This window comes from Schistocerca serialis, chromosome 1, assembly GCF_023864345.2.
Source record: "Schistocerca serialis cubense isolate TAMUIC-IGC-003099 chromosome 1, iqSchSeri2.2, whole genome shotgun sequence".
In the NCBI taxonomy this organism is placed as follows: Eukaryota; Metazoa; Arthropoda; class Insecta; order Orthoptera; family Acrididae; genus Schistocerca; species Schistocerca serialis.
The window spans coordinates 505234719-505248898 of NC_064638.1; the positions used below are offsets into that span (position 1 = coordinate 505234719).

The window sequence follows — 14180 nt, forward strand, 5'->3', positions numbered from 1 at the left end:
GATTATGAGCTACTTCAGTGACTTACAATGAGAGCTGCAACAGCATCATCAGCTGAAGGAAGCTGTATAAGTGCCATCTTACGATCCTTTCTGTAACACAAAAATAAGTACTTTATCTCACCTACATGTATCTGATATCACATTTATTACTAAGTTTTCAATGTATCATTAGCTCATATGCAAACAATTGTCAGAATGTGATCTGCAGACTTGAAAAGAAAAATAGGAGTTAAGAAAATACGAAACATTCTGCCATACTACCAGGTACTCCGATCTGTATAGTTGCTCATGTAAGTTTGCTGATCAAAGCTTAAAATCTGTTTAGAGTACACACTTATTACATGTAACTGACTACTAAAATTTAACAACACAAAAGCAGTCTTGAAATTGTCAAATCACACATTAGATGTTGGAAGCAGGAATTTTACTGCCCCGCTAAGAAATCATCTTATTTACAAATATTCCACAGCAGACAAATTACATGTCTGGAAGTAATTTAACTCGCTTGAAGACTATAAGCAAAGGATAGGAAATACTAGCTACAGTTCCACACATTGTAATTCAGAAAAAATGCCAATGAATACTTGAGAACTGTACTTAGTAAGGTGCCACACTGAAGATAACATTTGCAGATCTATGATCTATCCAGATAAGCTGGATGTTGCTATCACATTATGTAGACAATCTGCATGTTATGTAAAGGATTGCAAGGAATGGTAAAGAATACCATTTTTTGTAAGATGATTATTTTATAGAGACGACATTAAATAGTTTGTCCATTCTAACGAAACAAGGAATGTGTTGAATTAACGAGCACTCAAACTTTACAGCAGTTTTATTTTTAGCACCCCTGTACCATATATCGGAACGAAAGTGGCTAATACCATAAAATACAGTAATTGGAAATTTTTCTCCGTCTCCAACAAACTTTTTTCATCCCTGAAGAAGAAGAACTGTTTCAGAAATAGAGAGTACTCTACCAAAGACAGTGCTGGTAGGTGCACCTTGTGAAGTCATTTGTCAGAGAGTGTCCCTGCCTACTTTAACCTGTTTCATGCAAGGTGCCTTCGAAAGAACAATTTTTATGATAAGATTTTTGTGTATTTGTCAGCACCATTATTTGCTATATGTCAGTGTGTGCCACCTACACAAGCTATTTATAGTACAACAGTTTTTCAATAGTGCCATTTGTACACATGTTAACAGTTGTCAATTCAGGAAGTGAGGAGAAAAGGTACAAGCTCTTGCAGCATGTAGCCATGGTGACAAGAAAAGTGCACAGAAAGGAAGCCTCTTCCAACTCCCTCTCACAATGTGCCTTCTACACTTATTATTTATGCACTGCAGTAATTATCTACCCCCGGTGCAGATAGTGAATTTTTTTTTCTGAGGTGTTTAAAGCAGCAAAATACCAGGAACTGCTTACTGTGCAGCAAAATGAAGCACGCTTCTGAGCTACTACGTTGCCATACACATTGACTGCTGAGGCTAGCAATGGGTGGAGAAAAATGCTAATGGCCAACATTTATTCAATAATGGTTTTATTACCTCTTATTCTCTACCACAACAGTGCCTTTGCAAAGTTACATTTCACAACAGCCATTTGACAACATCAAAACTGTTTTAGTTCTAATGCTTTTCAATCTAACTACTTTTTTTAATAGGTAACATCAAAATAAACCTATTTTTTCATGTATCCAAGGTACTTAATTTTGGCCATGGTGTCTACAGTACACAAATGACTTATAAAACACTACTACTACTACTACTACTACTACTACTACTACTACAATGAGATTTTCACTCTGCAGCGGAGTGTGCGCTGATACGAAACTTCCTGGCAGATTAAAACTGTGTGCCGGACTGAGACTCGAACTCCGGACCAGTTCGAGTCTCAGTCCGGCACACAGTTTTAATCTGCCAGGAAGTTTCACTACTACTACTACTACTACTACTACTACTACTTATTTCAGAGATCACACTATAACAACAAACCAGGTTCAAGTGAAGTATTAAAAAGCCGAAAAGCTGAAGAATTAATAAGCCTTGGGTAGGTGTAAATATAGTGGTCCAGAACATGGATGTCACAGAAACTAATCCACAAGTGGGGAAAGGGGAGGCACAAGAACATAAAAAATTATAATTTTTTATATACATTAGTTTGAGAGTTTCATTGTGTCAAACCACAACAACTAAGTTTTGTGACAATAAACACACATCCCACAGCAGGAGTTTTCAAACTGTGTGTTAAGGCTCCCAGAGGCACCGCAACTTTATTTTTTGGGCGTCATGGGGGTTTCACAAAAAGAATAATTTGTGTTGGTTTGCTTCATGTGTAAAGAAGCAACGTGTGTGCTAGAAGTGATAGCCAGCAAGTAAGCGTCATTACTATGGCATCATGGCAGATGGTACAGGATGTCTCTAAAGGTACAGTACAATTTCAAAGTGTTGTACCACTCAAAGTAATTAAGATCCTCACATCATGTTTGCTATGACAGACAAACTCACAAAGTTTTGTTTGTGTGTGTTCCATGTTGTCTTGAGTGAAGCATAATGACAACATTTCAAGAAAAGGATCGGTGTGAGTAATGATTTATTCAGACCAAATCGGACACACAAGTTCAAAGGTATTTCCAAATATGGTATAGGAAGAAAATTTTCGAAACAACCTAACATTTTCTGAGGAATTAACATTCCACATGTGTGGCAGGATAAACAAAATGTCTATATCTGCCCCCCCCCCCCCCAACAATAATAATAATAATAATAATAATAATAATAATAATAATAATAATCTAATGGAAGAGTTATATGACTGCCCAAAAGTTAATGTGTGGTGGTGTTTGATGGTGCATCAAATTGTGGGACCATTCCCACCCCCCCCCCCCCCCCACCCCCCTCCCCTCAGGAAAAGAAAAGTTAGCTAGCAATTACCTTGATACACTTGGGGCTGTTTATGTTACTGCAATTGGCTGACTGACAAGACAGTTCTTTTCCAACAACATCGTGCACAATCACAACGGGTTCAGATTGTGAGATGTTCTATACCAGGTTTTTCCGTATCATTGGGTTGGCAGGTGTTGTCCAATTCCCTGGCCTCTTAGATCAACTGACATTACACTGAAGGACCTCTTTCACTGGAGGCGTGTCAAAGACAGAGTCTATGAAATGCCTATCAACTATACCAGTGATGCAAAAAACCGGATCATTCCTGCCATTGTCACAATTTATGTAGCTATGTTATGCTGGATATGGATAGAGCTTGAATACAGACGGTGTTGTGAGAGTGCCACAAAAAGTCCACATGTTAAAATCAATCGAATGGCATAATGAGCCAAACATGGTGGGATTATCTTAATTAGTTTGGATGCTTTATCACATTGACATTATATCATACCTTATGAGACATCCTGTAAGATTAGATTACATTTACTTTCGTTCCAATTCATCCATAGTGAGGTGGTCCTCCAAGATGTAGAACGTGTCAGAAAAACAATAATACATGACAAATATTTAGAACTAAAACGAATAAGCTACTGTACCTTCCACAGGTCCCAAATGGCATGATCGTCATTTTTTTATTAACACTATATGAAAAGTTCATTTTACAACATTCATTTACTAAAATCGCATTAATGCACTGAATTTAAAATTAATTTTTTTATTTATAAGGTAATAAACATGTAATTGAACTACTACAATACTTATTTACAATGAACACATTACAGCACTGATATGGTGCAGAAGTTAGATTGTACTTTTTACACACACACACACACACACACACACACACACACACACACACACACACACACACACCTCCGGAAAGGCAACTCACTCACCCTTCACAACCTTTCCAGCAAACCTCACCCTCCTCTCATTGCACACAAACCCAGTCTCTCCCATCTACTCAATCTCCCACTTCCAGCTCCACTCCCTCCAAAACCTCAAAATTCCAAACAACACAATATGGAACCACAACACCCTAATTCAGTAGTTAACCTTTCCTCCAAACCTCTCTCCCAATCCGAAACCTCTGTCCTATCCAAAGGCCTCATCTTCAGCCCCACTCCCAGATTCAACCAAACAGCCCTCGTCAAAGATTTACTGTCCTACTCTCGTACTCTCTGCTGGAAATACCACTTTGCCACGAAGAAAAATGAGCCTAATCCTACTCCTAATGATCCAACTCCCCAGGACACTATCCAAATTGAACCCTGCCTGGAACAGTTCCGTCCTCCGTCGCAGCGGGACCCACCTCCTCTTCCTCAAAATCACCCTCTCCAAACCTTCCAGGAATTGCTGACTTCCAGCCTTGCATCTCAATCCTTCTTAAAAAACCTTAATCCTACTCCCAACATCACCACTGCTGAAGCCCAGGCTATCCGTGATGTGAAGGCTGACCGATCCATCGTCATTCTTCCGGCGGACAAAGGTTCCACGACCGTGGTACTTGATCGTTGGGAGTATGTGGTTGAGGGACTGCATCAGCTTTCAGACAACACCACATACAAAGTTTGCCAAGGTAATCCCATTCCCAATGTCCAGGTGGAGCTTCAAGGAATCCTCAGAACCTTAGGCCCCCTGCAAAACCTTTCACCTGACTCCATCAACCTCCTGACCCACCGACACCCCGCACCCCCACCTTCTACCTTCTACCTAAAATTCACAAACCCAATCATCCCGGCCGCCCCATTGTAGCTGGTTCCTGTGAATTATTATGGGTGGAGGTTACACTAAACAACCGAACTAGGTTAATAATTGGCTCCTTTTACCGACCTCCCGACTCAGCAGCATTAGTGGCAGAACAACTGAGAGAAAATTTGGAATACATTTCACATAAATTTTCTCAGCATGTTATAGTCTTAGGTGGAGATTTCAATTTACCAGATATAGACTGGGACACTCAGATGTTTAGGACGGGTGGTAGGGACAGAGCATCGAGTGACATTATACTGAGTGCACTATCCGAAAATTACCTCGAGCAATTAAACAGAGAACCGACTCGTGGAGATAACATATTGGACCTACTGATAACAAACAGACCCGAACTTTTCGACTCTGTATGTACAGAACAGGGAATCAGTGATCATAAGGCCGTTGCAGCATCCCTGAATATGGAAGTTAATAGGAATATAAAAAAAGGGAGGAAGGTTTATCTGTTTAGCAAGAGTAATAGAAGGCAGATTTCAGACTACCTAACAGATCAAAACGAAAATTTCTGTTCCGACACTGACAATGTTGAGTGTTTATGGAAAAAGTTCAAGGCAATCGTAAAATGCGTTTTAGACAGGTACGTGCCGAGTAAAACTGTGAGGGACGGGAAAAACCCACCGTGGTACAACAACAAAGTTAGGAAACTATTGCGAAAGCAAAGAGAGCTCCACTCCAAGTTTAAACACAGCCAAAACCTCTCAGACAAACAGAAGCTAAACGATGTCAAAGTTAGCGTAAGGAGGGCTATGCGTGAAGCGTTCATTGAATTCGAAAGTAAAATTCTATGTACCGACTTGACAGAAAATCCTAGGAAGTTCTGGTCTTACGTTAAATCAGTAAGTGGCTCGAAACAGCATATCCAGACACTACGGGATGATGATGGCATTAAAACAGAGGAAGACACGCGTAAAGCTGAAATACTAAACACCTTTTTCCAAAGCTGTTTCACAGAGGAAGACCGCACTGCAGTTCCTTCTCTAAATCCTCGCACAAACGAAAACATGGCTGACATCGAAATAAGTGTCCAAGGAATAGAAAAGCAACTGGAATCACTCAATAGAGGAAAGTCCACTGGACCTGACGGGATACCAATTCGATTCTACACAGAGTACGCGAAAGAACTTGCCCCCCTTCTAACAGCCGTGTACCGCAAGTCTCTAGAGGAACGGAGGGTTCCAAATGATTGGAAAAGAGCACAGATAGTCCCAGTCTTCAAGAAGGGTCGTCGAGCAGATGCGCAAAACTATAGACCTATATCTCTGACGTCGATCTCTTGTAGAATTTTAGAACATGTTTTTTGCTCGCGTATCATGTCATTTCTGGAAACCCAGAATCTACTATGTAGGAATGAACATGGATTCTGGAAACAGCGATCGTGTGAGACCCAACTCGCATTATTTGTTCATGAGACCCAGAAAATATTAGATACAGGCTCCCAGGTAGATGCTATTTTTCTTGACTTCCGGAAGGCGTTCGATACAGTTCCGCACTGTCGCCTGATAAACAAAGTAAGAGCCTACGGAATATCAGACCAGCTGTGTGGCTGGATTGAAGAGTTTTTAGCAAACAGAACACAGCATGTTGTTATCAATGGAGAGACGTCTACAGACGTTAAAGTAACCTCTGGCGTGCCACAGGGGAGTGTTATGGGACCATTGCTTTTCACAATATATATAAATGACCTAGTAGATAGTGTCGGAAGTTCCATGCGGCTTTTCGCGGATAATGCTGTAGTATGCAGAGAAGTTGCAGCATTAGAAAATTGTAGCGAAATGCAGGAAGATCTGCAGCGGATAGGCACTTGGTGCAGGGAGTGGCAACTGACCCTTAACATAGACAAATGTAATGTATTGCGAATACATAGAAAGAAGGATCCTTTATTGTATGATTATATGATAGCGGAACAAACACTGGTAGCAGTTACTTCTGTAAAATATCTGGGAGTATGCGTGCGGAACGATTTGAAGTGGAATGATCATATAAAATTGTTGGTAAGGCGGGTACCAGGTTGAGATTCATTGGGAGAGTGCTTAGAAAATGTAGTCCATCAACAAAGGAGGTGGCTTACAAAACACTCGTTCGACCTATACTTGAGTATTGCTCATCAGTGTGGGATCCGTACCAGATCGGTCTGACGGAGGAGATAGAGAAGATCCAAAGAAGAGCGGCGCGTTTCGTCACAGGGTTATTTGGTAACCGTGATAGCGATACGGAGATGTTTAATAAACTCAAGTGGCAGACTCTGCAAGAGAGGCGCTCTGCATCGCGGTGTAGCTTGCTCGCCAGGTTTCGAGAGGGTGCGTTTCTGGATGAGGTATCGAATATATTGCTTCCCCCTACTTATACCTCCCGAGGAGATCACGAATGTAAAATTAGAGAGATTAGAGCGCGCACGGAGGCTTTCAGACAGTCGTTCTTCCCGCGAACCATACGCGACTGGAACAGGAAAGGGAGGTAATGACAGTGGCACGTAAAGTGCCCTCCGCCACACACCGTTGGGTGGCTTGCGGAGTATCAATGTAGATGTAGATGTAGAACGTATCTCTGCCTACATAGATCAACACCTTCAACCCATTACATGCAGTCTTCCATCCTTCATCAAAGACACCAACCACTTTCTCGAACGCCTGGAATCCTTACCCAATCTGTTACCCCCCGGAAACCATCCTTGTAACCATTGATGCCACTTCCTTATACACAAATATTCCACACGTCCAGGGCTTTGCTGCGATGGAGCATTTCCTTTCACGCCGATCACCTGCCACCCTACCTAAAACCTCTTTCCTCATTACCTTAGTCAGCTTCATCCTGACCCACAACTTCTTCACTTTTGAAGGCCAGACATACCAACAATTAAAGGGAACAGCCATGGGTACCAGGATGGCCCCCTCGTACGCCAATCTATTCATGGGTCGCCTAGAGGAAGCCTTCTTGGTTACCCAGGCCTGCTAACCCAAAGTTTGGTACAGATTTATTGATGACATCTTCATGATCTGGACTCACAGTGAAGAAGAACTCCAGAATTTCCCCTCCAACCTCAACTCCTTTGGTTCCATCACATTCACCTGGTCCTACTCCAAATCCCACGCCACTTTCCTTGACGTTGACCTCCATCTGTCCAATAGCCAGCTTCACACGTCCGTCCACATCAAACCCACAAACAAGCAACAGTACCTGCATTATGACAGCTGCCACCCATTCCACATCAAACAGTCCCTTCCCTACAGCCTAGGTCTTCGTGGCATCCCTTCCCTACAGCCTAGGTCTTCGTGGCAAACGAATCTGCTCCAGTCCGGAATCCCTGCACCATTACACCAACAACCTGACAACAGCTTTCGCATCCTGTAACTACCCTCCCGACCTGGTACAGAAGCAAATAACCAGAGCCACTTCCTCATCCCCTCAAACCCAGAACCCTACCACAGAAGAACCACAAAAGTGCCCCAGTTGTGACAGGATACTTTCCGGGACTGGACCAGACTCTGAATGTGGCTCTCCAGCAGGGATACGACTTCCTCAAATCCTGCCCTGAAATGAGATCCATCCTTCCTGAAATCCTCCCCACTCCACCAAGAGTGTCTTTCCGCCATCCACCTAACCTTCGTAACCTGTTAGTTCATCCCTATGAAGTCCCCAAACCACCTTCCCTACCCTTTGGCTCCTATCCTTGTAACCGCCCCCGGTGTAAAACCTGTCCCATGCACCCTCCCACCACCACCTACTCCAGTCCTGTAACCCGGAAGGTGTACACGATCAAAGGCAGAGCCACATGTGAAAGCACCCACGTGATTTACCAACTGACCTGCCTACACTGTGATGCATTCCATGTGGGAATGACCAGCAACAAACTGTCCATTCGCATGAATGGACACAGGCAGACAGTGTTTGTTGGTAATGAGGATCACCCTGTGGCTAAACATGCCTTGGTGCACGGCCAGCACATCTTGGCACAGTGTTACACCGTCCGGGTTATCTGGATACTTAATGTCCATAAATATTTTATTAGCTGATCTTTCTAAGACTACACTTGATTTGCTATTTATTGCTATGTTTGTATCATCGGCAAACAAAACAAACTTGGCATATGGTAACGTTACTGATGAAAGGTCATTGATTTACAAAAGAAAACTTAAGGGCCCTAAGATGGAACCTTGTGGGACACCACATGTAATTAGTTCCCAGTTGGATGATGCCTGATAGCGTAATACATGTCTCATTCCTAATAACACCGTTTGTTTTGTGCCACCAGAGATATAAGATTTGAACCAGTCTGCAACACTTCCTACTCTACTTTACTTCCTACTCTAATTTACTTAAGAGGATATTGTGATTTACACAGTCAAATGCCTTTCATAGATCACAAAATATACCAGCTGCCTGTAGTTTTTTGTCTAATGAATTCAGTATATTTTACCTTTAAGTGTAGTCAGTCTTCTGAATATCAGAACCCTTTAGAAATCTGAACTGTCACCGACAGTATGCTATTTATGATAAGATAGTTGTAAAGCTGACTGTACATTACCTTTTCTAAATTTTTTGAGAATGCTGGCAAAAGTGAAATTGGATGGAAATTTGGAGCTATTTCTTTATCTCGCTTCTTAAACAGTGGCTTAACTTCAGCATATTTCAACCATTCAGGAAATAGTCCACTGATAAACGACTGGTTACATTGATAGCTTAATATATGGCTTAACTCCGAATCACATTCTTTAATTCACTTTGTTGATATTTCATCATACCCACTAAATGTTTTTGATTTTATGATGGACATTACTGCTGCTGGGGTAGTGAGGGTCAAATTCATACTACGTGAATCATCTGCTTTTATGGAGGAATGATCAGTTTGAAATTTAGTTTTTCTGAGTGAAAGTCACTTTTAATTGTTGTTTTTCTTATGTGATTTGAGTTTGTTGGCATGGGCAAATTTTTAAATGTTAGTACAAAACACAATATTTCAAATGTATCGTGTAGTTCTAAAGACAAGGACGAGGAAAATGAAAAAGGCAGTCACTTACATTTCACTTTTACATCTACTATCGTTAGAAATTATTGACCACAATGCGTCATTTGTCTTAAAGCCCTAGCTAGAGGGGGCATGCTTCCTAATAAAATGAAATGACAATTTCAATCAAATCACCACAGACTGGTAAATAAATTACGTGAATACTTTCTCACAAATTAAAAGAATTATGAAATAAACAAATTTTTGCTAAACAAGCTATGATTCCTACAAAGCCTCTTCTTTCATCTCAGTATGTTGCCTACCACGTAGCAAAGAGCAAGAACCCTAAGACAAAATTTCAGTTTTCAGAATTTACTGCTCATCACACAATTTTAGAAGACAAGGATTTTCAGTTAAGTGAATTATGTAAGTTGTTTTAGCCCACTTAACTGAAGTTAATGATTACTTTCTCAAGCACTTTCCAGAAGAAGTTGATTGACACAATTGGATCACAGATCCTTTTCACTACAAAATTTTTATTAACATGTACTACCTAAGAACAAGAGCAATTTATTGACATCATAGTTCTTCAGGCTTTGGAAAGAAACTGCAGTTCATTTCCTCAGCACTGCTTGAGAAGATTTAGCATAAATAGAAATTTGTACAAAGAGAAATATTAAGCTGCTTAATTTTATTACACTTCACTTCATTGAAACAAGTGTGGTGGTGGTAAAGTAATTCACTCAATTTTGTCTTTCTTCTGAAGCAGACTATCCTCTCTCTATTTCCACACTTTCTAAAAATTTCTAAAAAGAACATCAAACATTGTAAGATTCCCATAATTCAAAAAATTTTTTGATGTGGGTCCTATTGCAACAAAATAACATTTGTTACAAACGTCTTTAAATACACATTAAAAATAATCTGTTAGAAAATTATCTGACATTTTTTTCTTTGCAAACAGCTGATGGATTTGAGTCTAGTGCACTTGCATGAGCCAACCTTGAATCTTTGTGCATTTCCCCACCTGTCGAAAGCGTACGTTGCTGGCAAGCAGCAGATGAGTGAGTTAGTGTGGGTGTTGGCGTAGGTTTTTCATTGCAAGGGAAACGGCAGAACTGGAGCAGTGCTACTGCATCAAATTCTGCTAGTAACTGAGCGACAGCCAGGTGGAAACCATTCGGGAGATTCAGACAGCTTTTTGTGACAATGCTATGGACATCACACTGATTAAAGGGTGATACAATTAGTTTAAAGACAACTGCACATCGGTGGAGAGCGAGCCATGCACTGGTCGGTCATCACCATGCTGAATTGATCAGGTCACTGCCAAAGTGAATCCCGTGGTGATGCGAGACCGTTGTGTGACTATCAGAGAAATTGCAGAAGTGGGCATCAACACTTTCTTGAACACATTCCATTGTGATCGAAGATTTGGCCCTGGAGAGACTGTAAGCAAAATTCGTGACTAATCTGCTGATGGCAGAGCAAAAGCAACTTCGTGTTGAAGTCTCACAGGACAAACTGGACTTCACAAACTGTGGCCCCGACTCTTAACACCATACTATCTGATGATGGGTCCTGGGTGTACGGTACGCCCCGAACCAAATCCCAGTCATCACAGCGGAAGCATTCCTCGTCACCGAAGGCGAAAGAAGGCCCGCCACATGCACAGCAACTTAAGAGCAATGCTGACTGCTTTCTCCGACTCCCGCGATGTGATAGCTACCAGTACACACATTAATCGATCACCAAAGACTACTACAGGATTGTCTTTGGTTGCCTATTTACTGCCGTGTGGCACAGGAGACCTGACTTGCAGTTTAACAAGAACCTGGAGCCACCACAACAATGTGCCAGCACATTCCTCACTCTTGATTCAAACTTATTTGACATAGGACCAGATTCCTGTGCTTCAACAGACTCCTTACTCTCCTGATATGGCCCCCTGCAACTTTTGGCTATCACTAACTCCAGGCGCCACTGGAAGGAATGCGATTTCACACAACATAGGACATTAGGGCAGCCGGCCTAAACTCCTTTCAGAGAGAGGCTTTTTAGACGTGCTTCCAATAGTGGAGGCACCGCTGGGAGAAGACGTGGAGTCCCAAGGAACTACTTTGAAGGTGATTAGGTGTACAACACTCCAGGTACGTCAGTTATTTTTCCCAGTCAAAGGTTGGATACTTTTCTAACAGACCTTATATAACAAATACCCATACCTCAATATGATATACAAATCATATCATATTTTATATTCATCATGAATAAATTGACCAAAATATCTGTCAAGTGAAAGTGAAAGGCTCTTCCAAGTTAAATTGAATTCCGTCCCAAACGTTAAGAAAATGGCATGAAGAAAAAGAACAGAAATCTGAATTATTTCAAGCTAAAAACATAATTATCACTTCTTAAATTCTCCACAACAGAAAAACTCATTACTTTAACTGCCCCTGGGGAAGTACATTTGACTTTTTTTCTCTCTTCTTTTTTCAAAATTAATCTCTCGTGGGGGGAAAAAAAGATGTTAATAAACTGGAAAGTATCAGATTCCTACATAATGTACATGAAAAAACAACAACAAATATCTAATAAATGGATGTTACTTACGGGAAAAATTTAAAAGCTTTCACAGTGAAGCCATTCTTTGTAAAAGCTTCTTTAATTTCTTCTTCAGAAACTGTTGGGCTGTAAAAATTTAAGATGTTTTGTTAGTATTTCTGCTAAAAAAATTTAAGCAGGAAAAGGGCAGGTGAGTTGGGGGGAGGGGAGGAAAGGGGAGGGAGGAAGGGGTTTGTAGGAGCTCCACTGGAAATTTAAGTAAATACATGATTAACTCAAAGTTTATAATAGATATCTATATAAGTGACTACATAAGTAATACAATAATGTTTACGAGACCGCAGTCCCAATAATTTCCCCTCCACCTCCACCTCCATCCAATGGAACTGGAAATGCCGTGTGGCTAGGGCATCCCGTTGGGTGGACTGATCAGAGAAAATTGGACTGATCGAAGAAAATCTCCAACCCAGACGGGAATAAAACCCGGGCCATGACGAATGGTGTTCCGTCGCACTGATCACTCAGTTACCAGGGGCGGACCCCATCTAATGTTATTCTACATCCTATTTGTGAGTTTCCCGCACCCCAGCCCTCCACACACTACCAGAGTGACAAATACCAATACTGTCCCATTGGTTTTTAAAGATTTTCCATTTATTCCTCACATATTTATCTGAGGGCCAACAGCCTTGCCGCAGTGGTAAAACCGGTTCCCATCAGATCACCGGAGTTAAGCACTGTTCGGCAGGGCTAGCGCTAGCACTTGGATGGGTGACCACCCTTTCTGCTGAGGGCTGTTGGCACGCGGGGTGCACTCAGCCCTTGTGAGGCAGAGGTGAACTGAGGAGCTACTTGCCTGAGAAGTAGCGGCTCTGGTCTCTGAAACTGACAAGCCCCTCCATATCTGCATCCAGTGATGCCTGTGGTCCAAGGATGACACAGCGGCCAGTCGGTAACTTTAGGCCTTCATTGCCTGTTCGGAAGAAGTTTATCATCATCATCATCATCATCATCATCATCATCATCATCATCATCATCATCATTATTATTATTTCTCTCCCCTCTCAGACGCCACGTCTGGTCAAAGATGGAAAGTGACGTGGACCTTCATCAAGTGTGACTTCCTTTTAACTGTACGGTATATGTCACATTGCATTTAGGAACTTTCGGGTAATTGAACATGCATCAATAATTACAGATTTCTGTAGTTGTATATACACGTTTGGATGTAGCTGTATTGCGTTGATGTACTGGTCGATATTGTGTGGTATGACTCCTGTCATTGATAGTATAATTGGTATAATGTCAAATTTATCCTGATGCCACATGTCCTTGACTTTCTCAGCCAGTTGGACGTATTTTTCAATTTTTTCTCCTGTTTCCTTCGGTATATTCTTTATATTGGGTATGGATATTTCAATTAGTTGTGTTAATTTCTTCTTTTTATTGGTGAGTATGATGTCAGGTTTGTTATGTGGTGGTGTTTTATCTGTTATAACGGTTCTGTTCCACTATAATTTGTATTCATCATTCTCCGGTACATTTTGTGGTGCATACTTGTATGTGGGAACATGTTGTTTTATTAGTTTATGTTGTATGGCAAGTTGTTGATGTATTATTTTTGCTACATTGTCATGTCTTCTGGGGTATTCTGTATTTGCTAGTATTGCACAAAAGCTTGTGATGTTATCTACTGTTTCTATTTGTTGTTTAGAAAGTCTGCATTTATCTGTTGTGGTATTGGGATCTTTAATAATATGCTTCCTGTAATATCTGGATGTTTATTGTTTGATCCTGTATTGCAATCATGAATCCTTCCGTCTCACTGTATATATTGCCTTTTCTTAGCCATGTGTTGGATGCGTATTGATCGATTGTTTGATCCTGTATTGCAATCATGAATCCTTGCATCTCACTGTATATATTGCCTTTTCTTAGCCATGTGTTGGATGCGTCTTGA

General features: G+C 41.1%; 1 protein-coding gene across 6 annotated transcripts in view; it reads right to left on the minus strand.

Annotated features, from left to right (window-relative positions):
- LOC126474157 (polypyrimidine tract-binding protein 1) overlaps positions 1-14180 on the minus strand; it is a 277481-nt gene that overhangs the window by 16408 nt on the left and 246893 nt on the right. For all 6 annotated transcript variants that reach the window (XM_050101655.1, XM_050101648.1, XM_050101633.1 and 3 more), the window contains 2 exons: positions 12269-12346; positions 27-90 (listed from right to left, as the gene is read on the minus strand). In XM_050101655.1, the coding sequence (XP_049957612.1) occupies positions 27-90; positions 12269-12346 (142 nt within the window). The remainder of the gene's footprint in view (positions 1-26; positions 91-12268; positions 12347-14180) is intronic.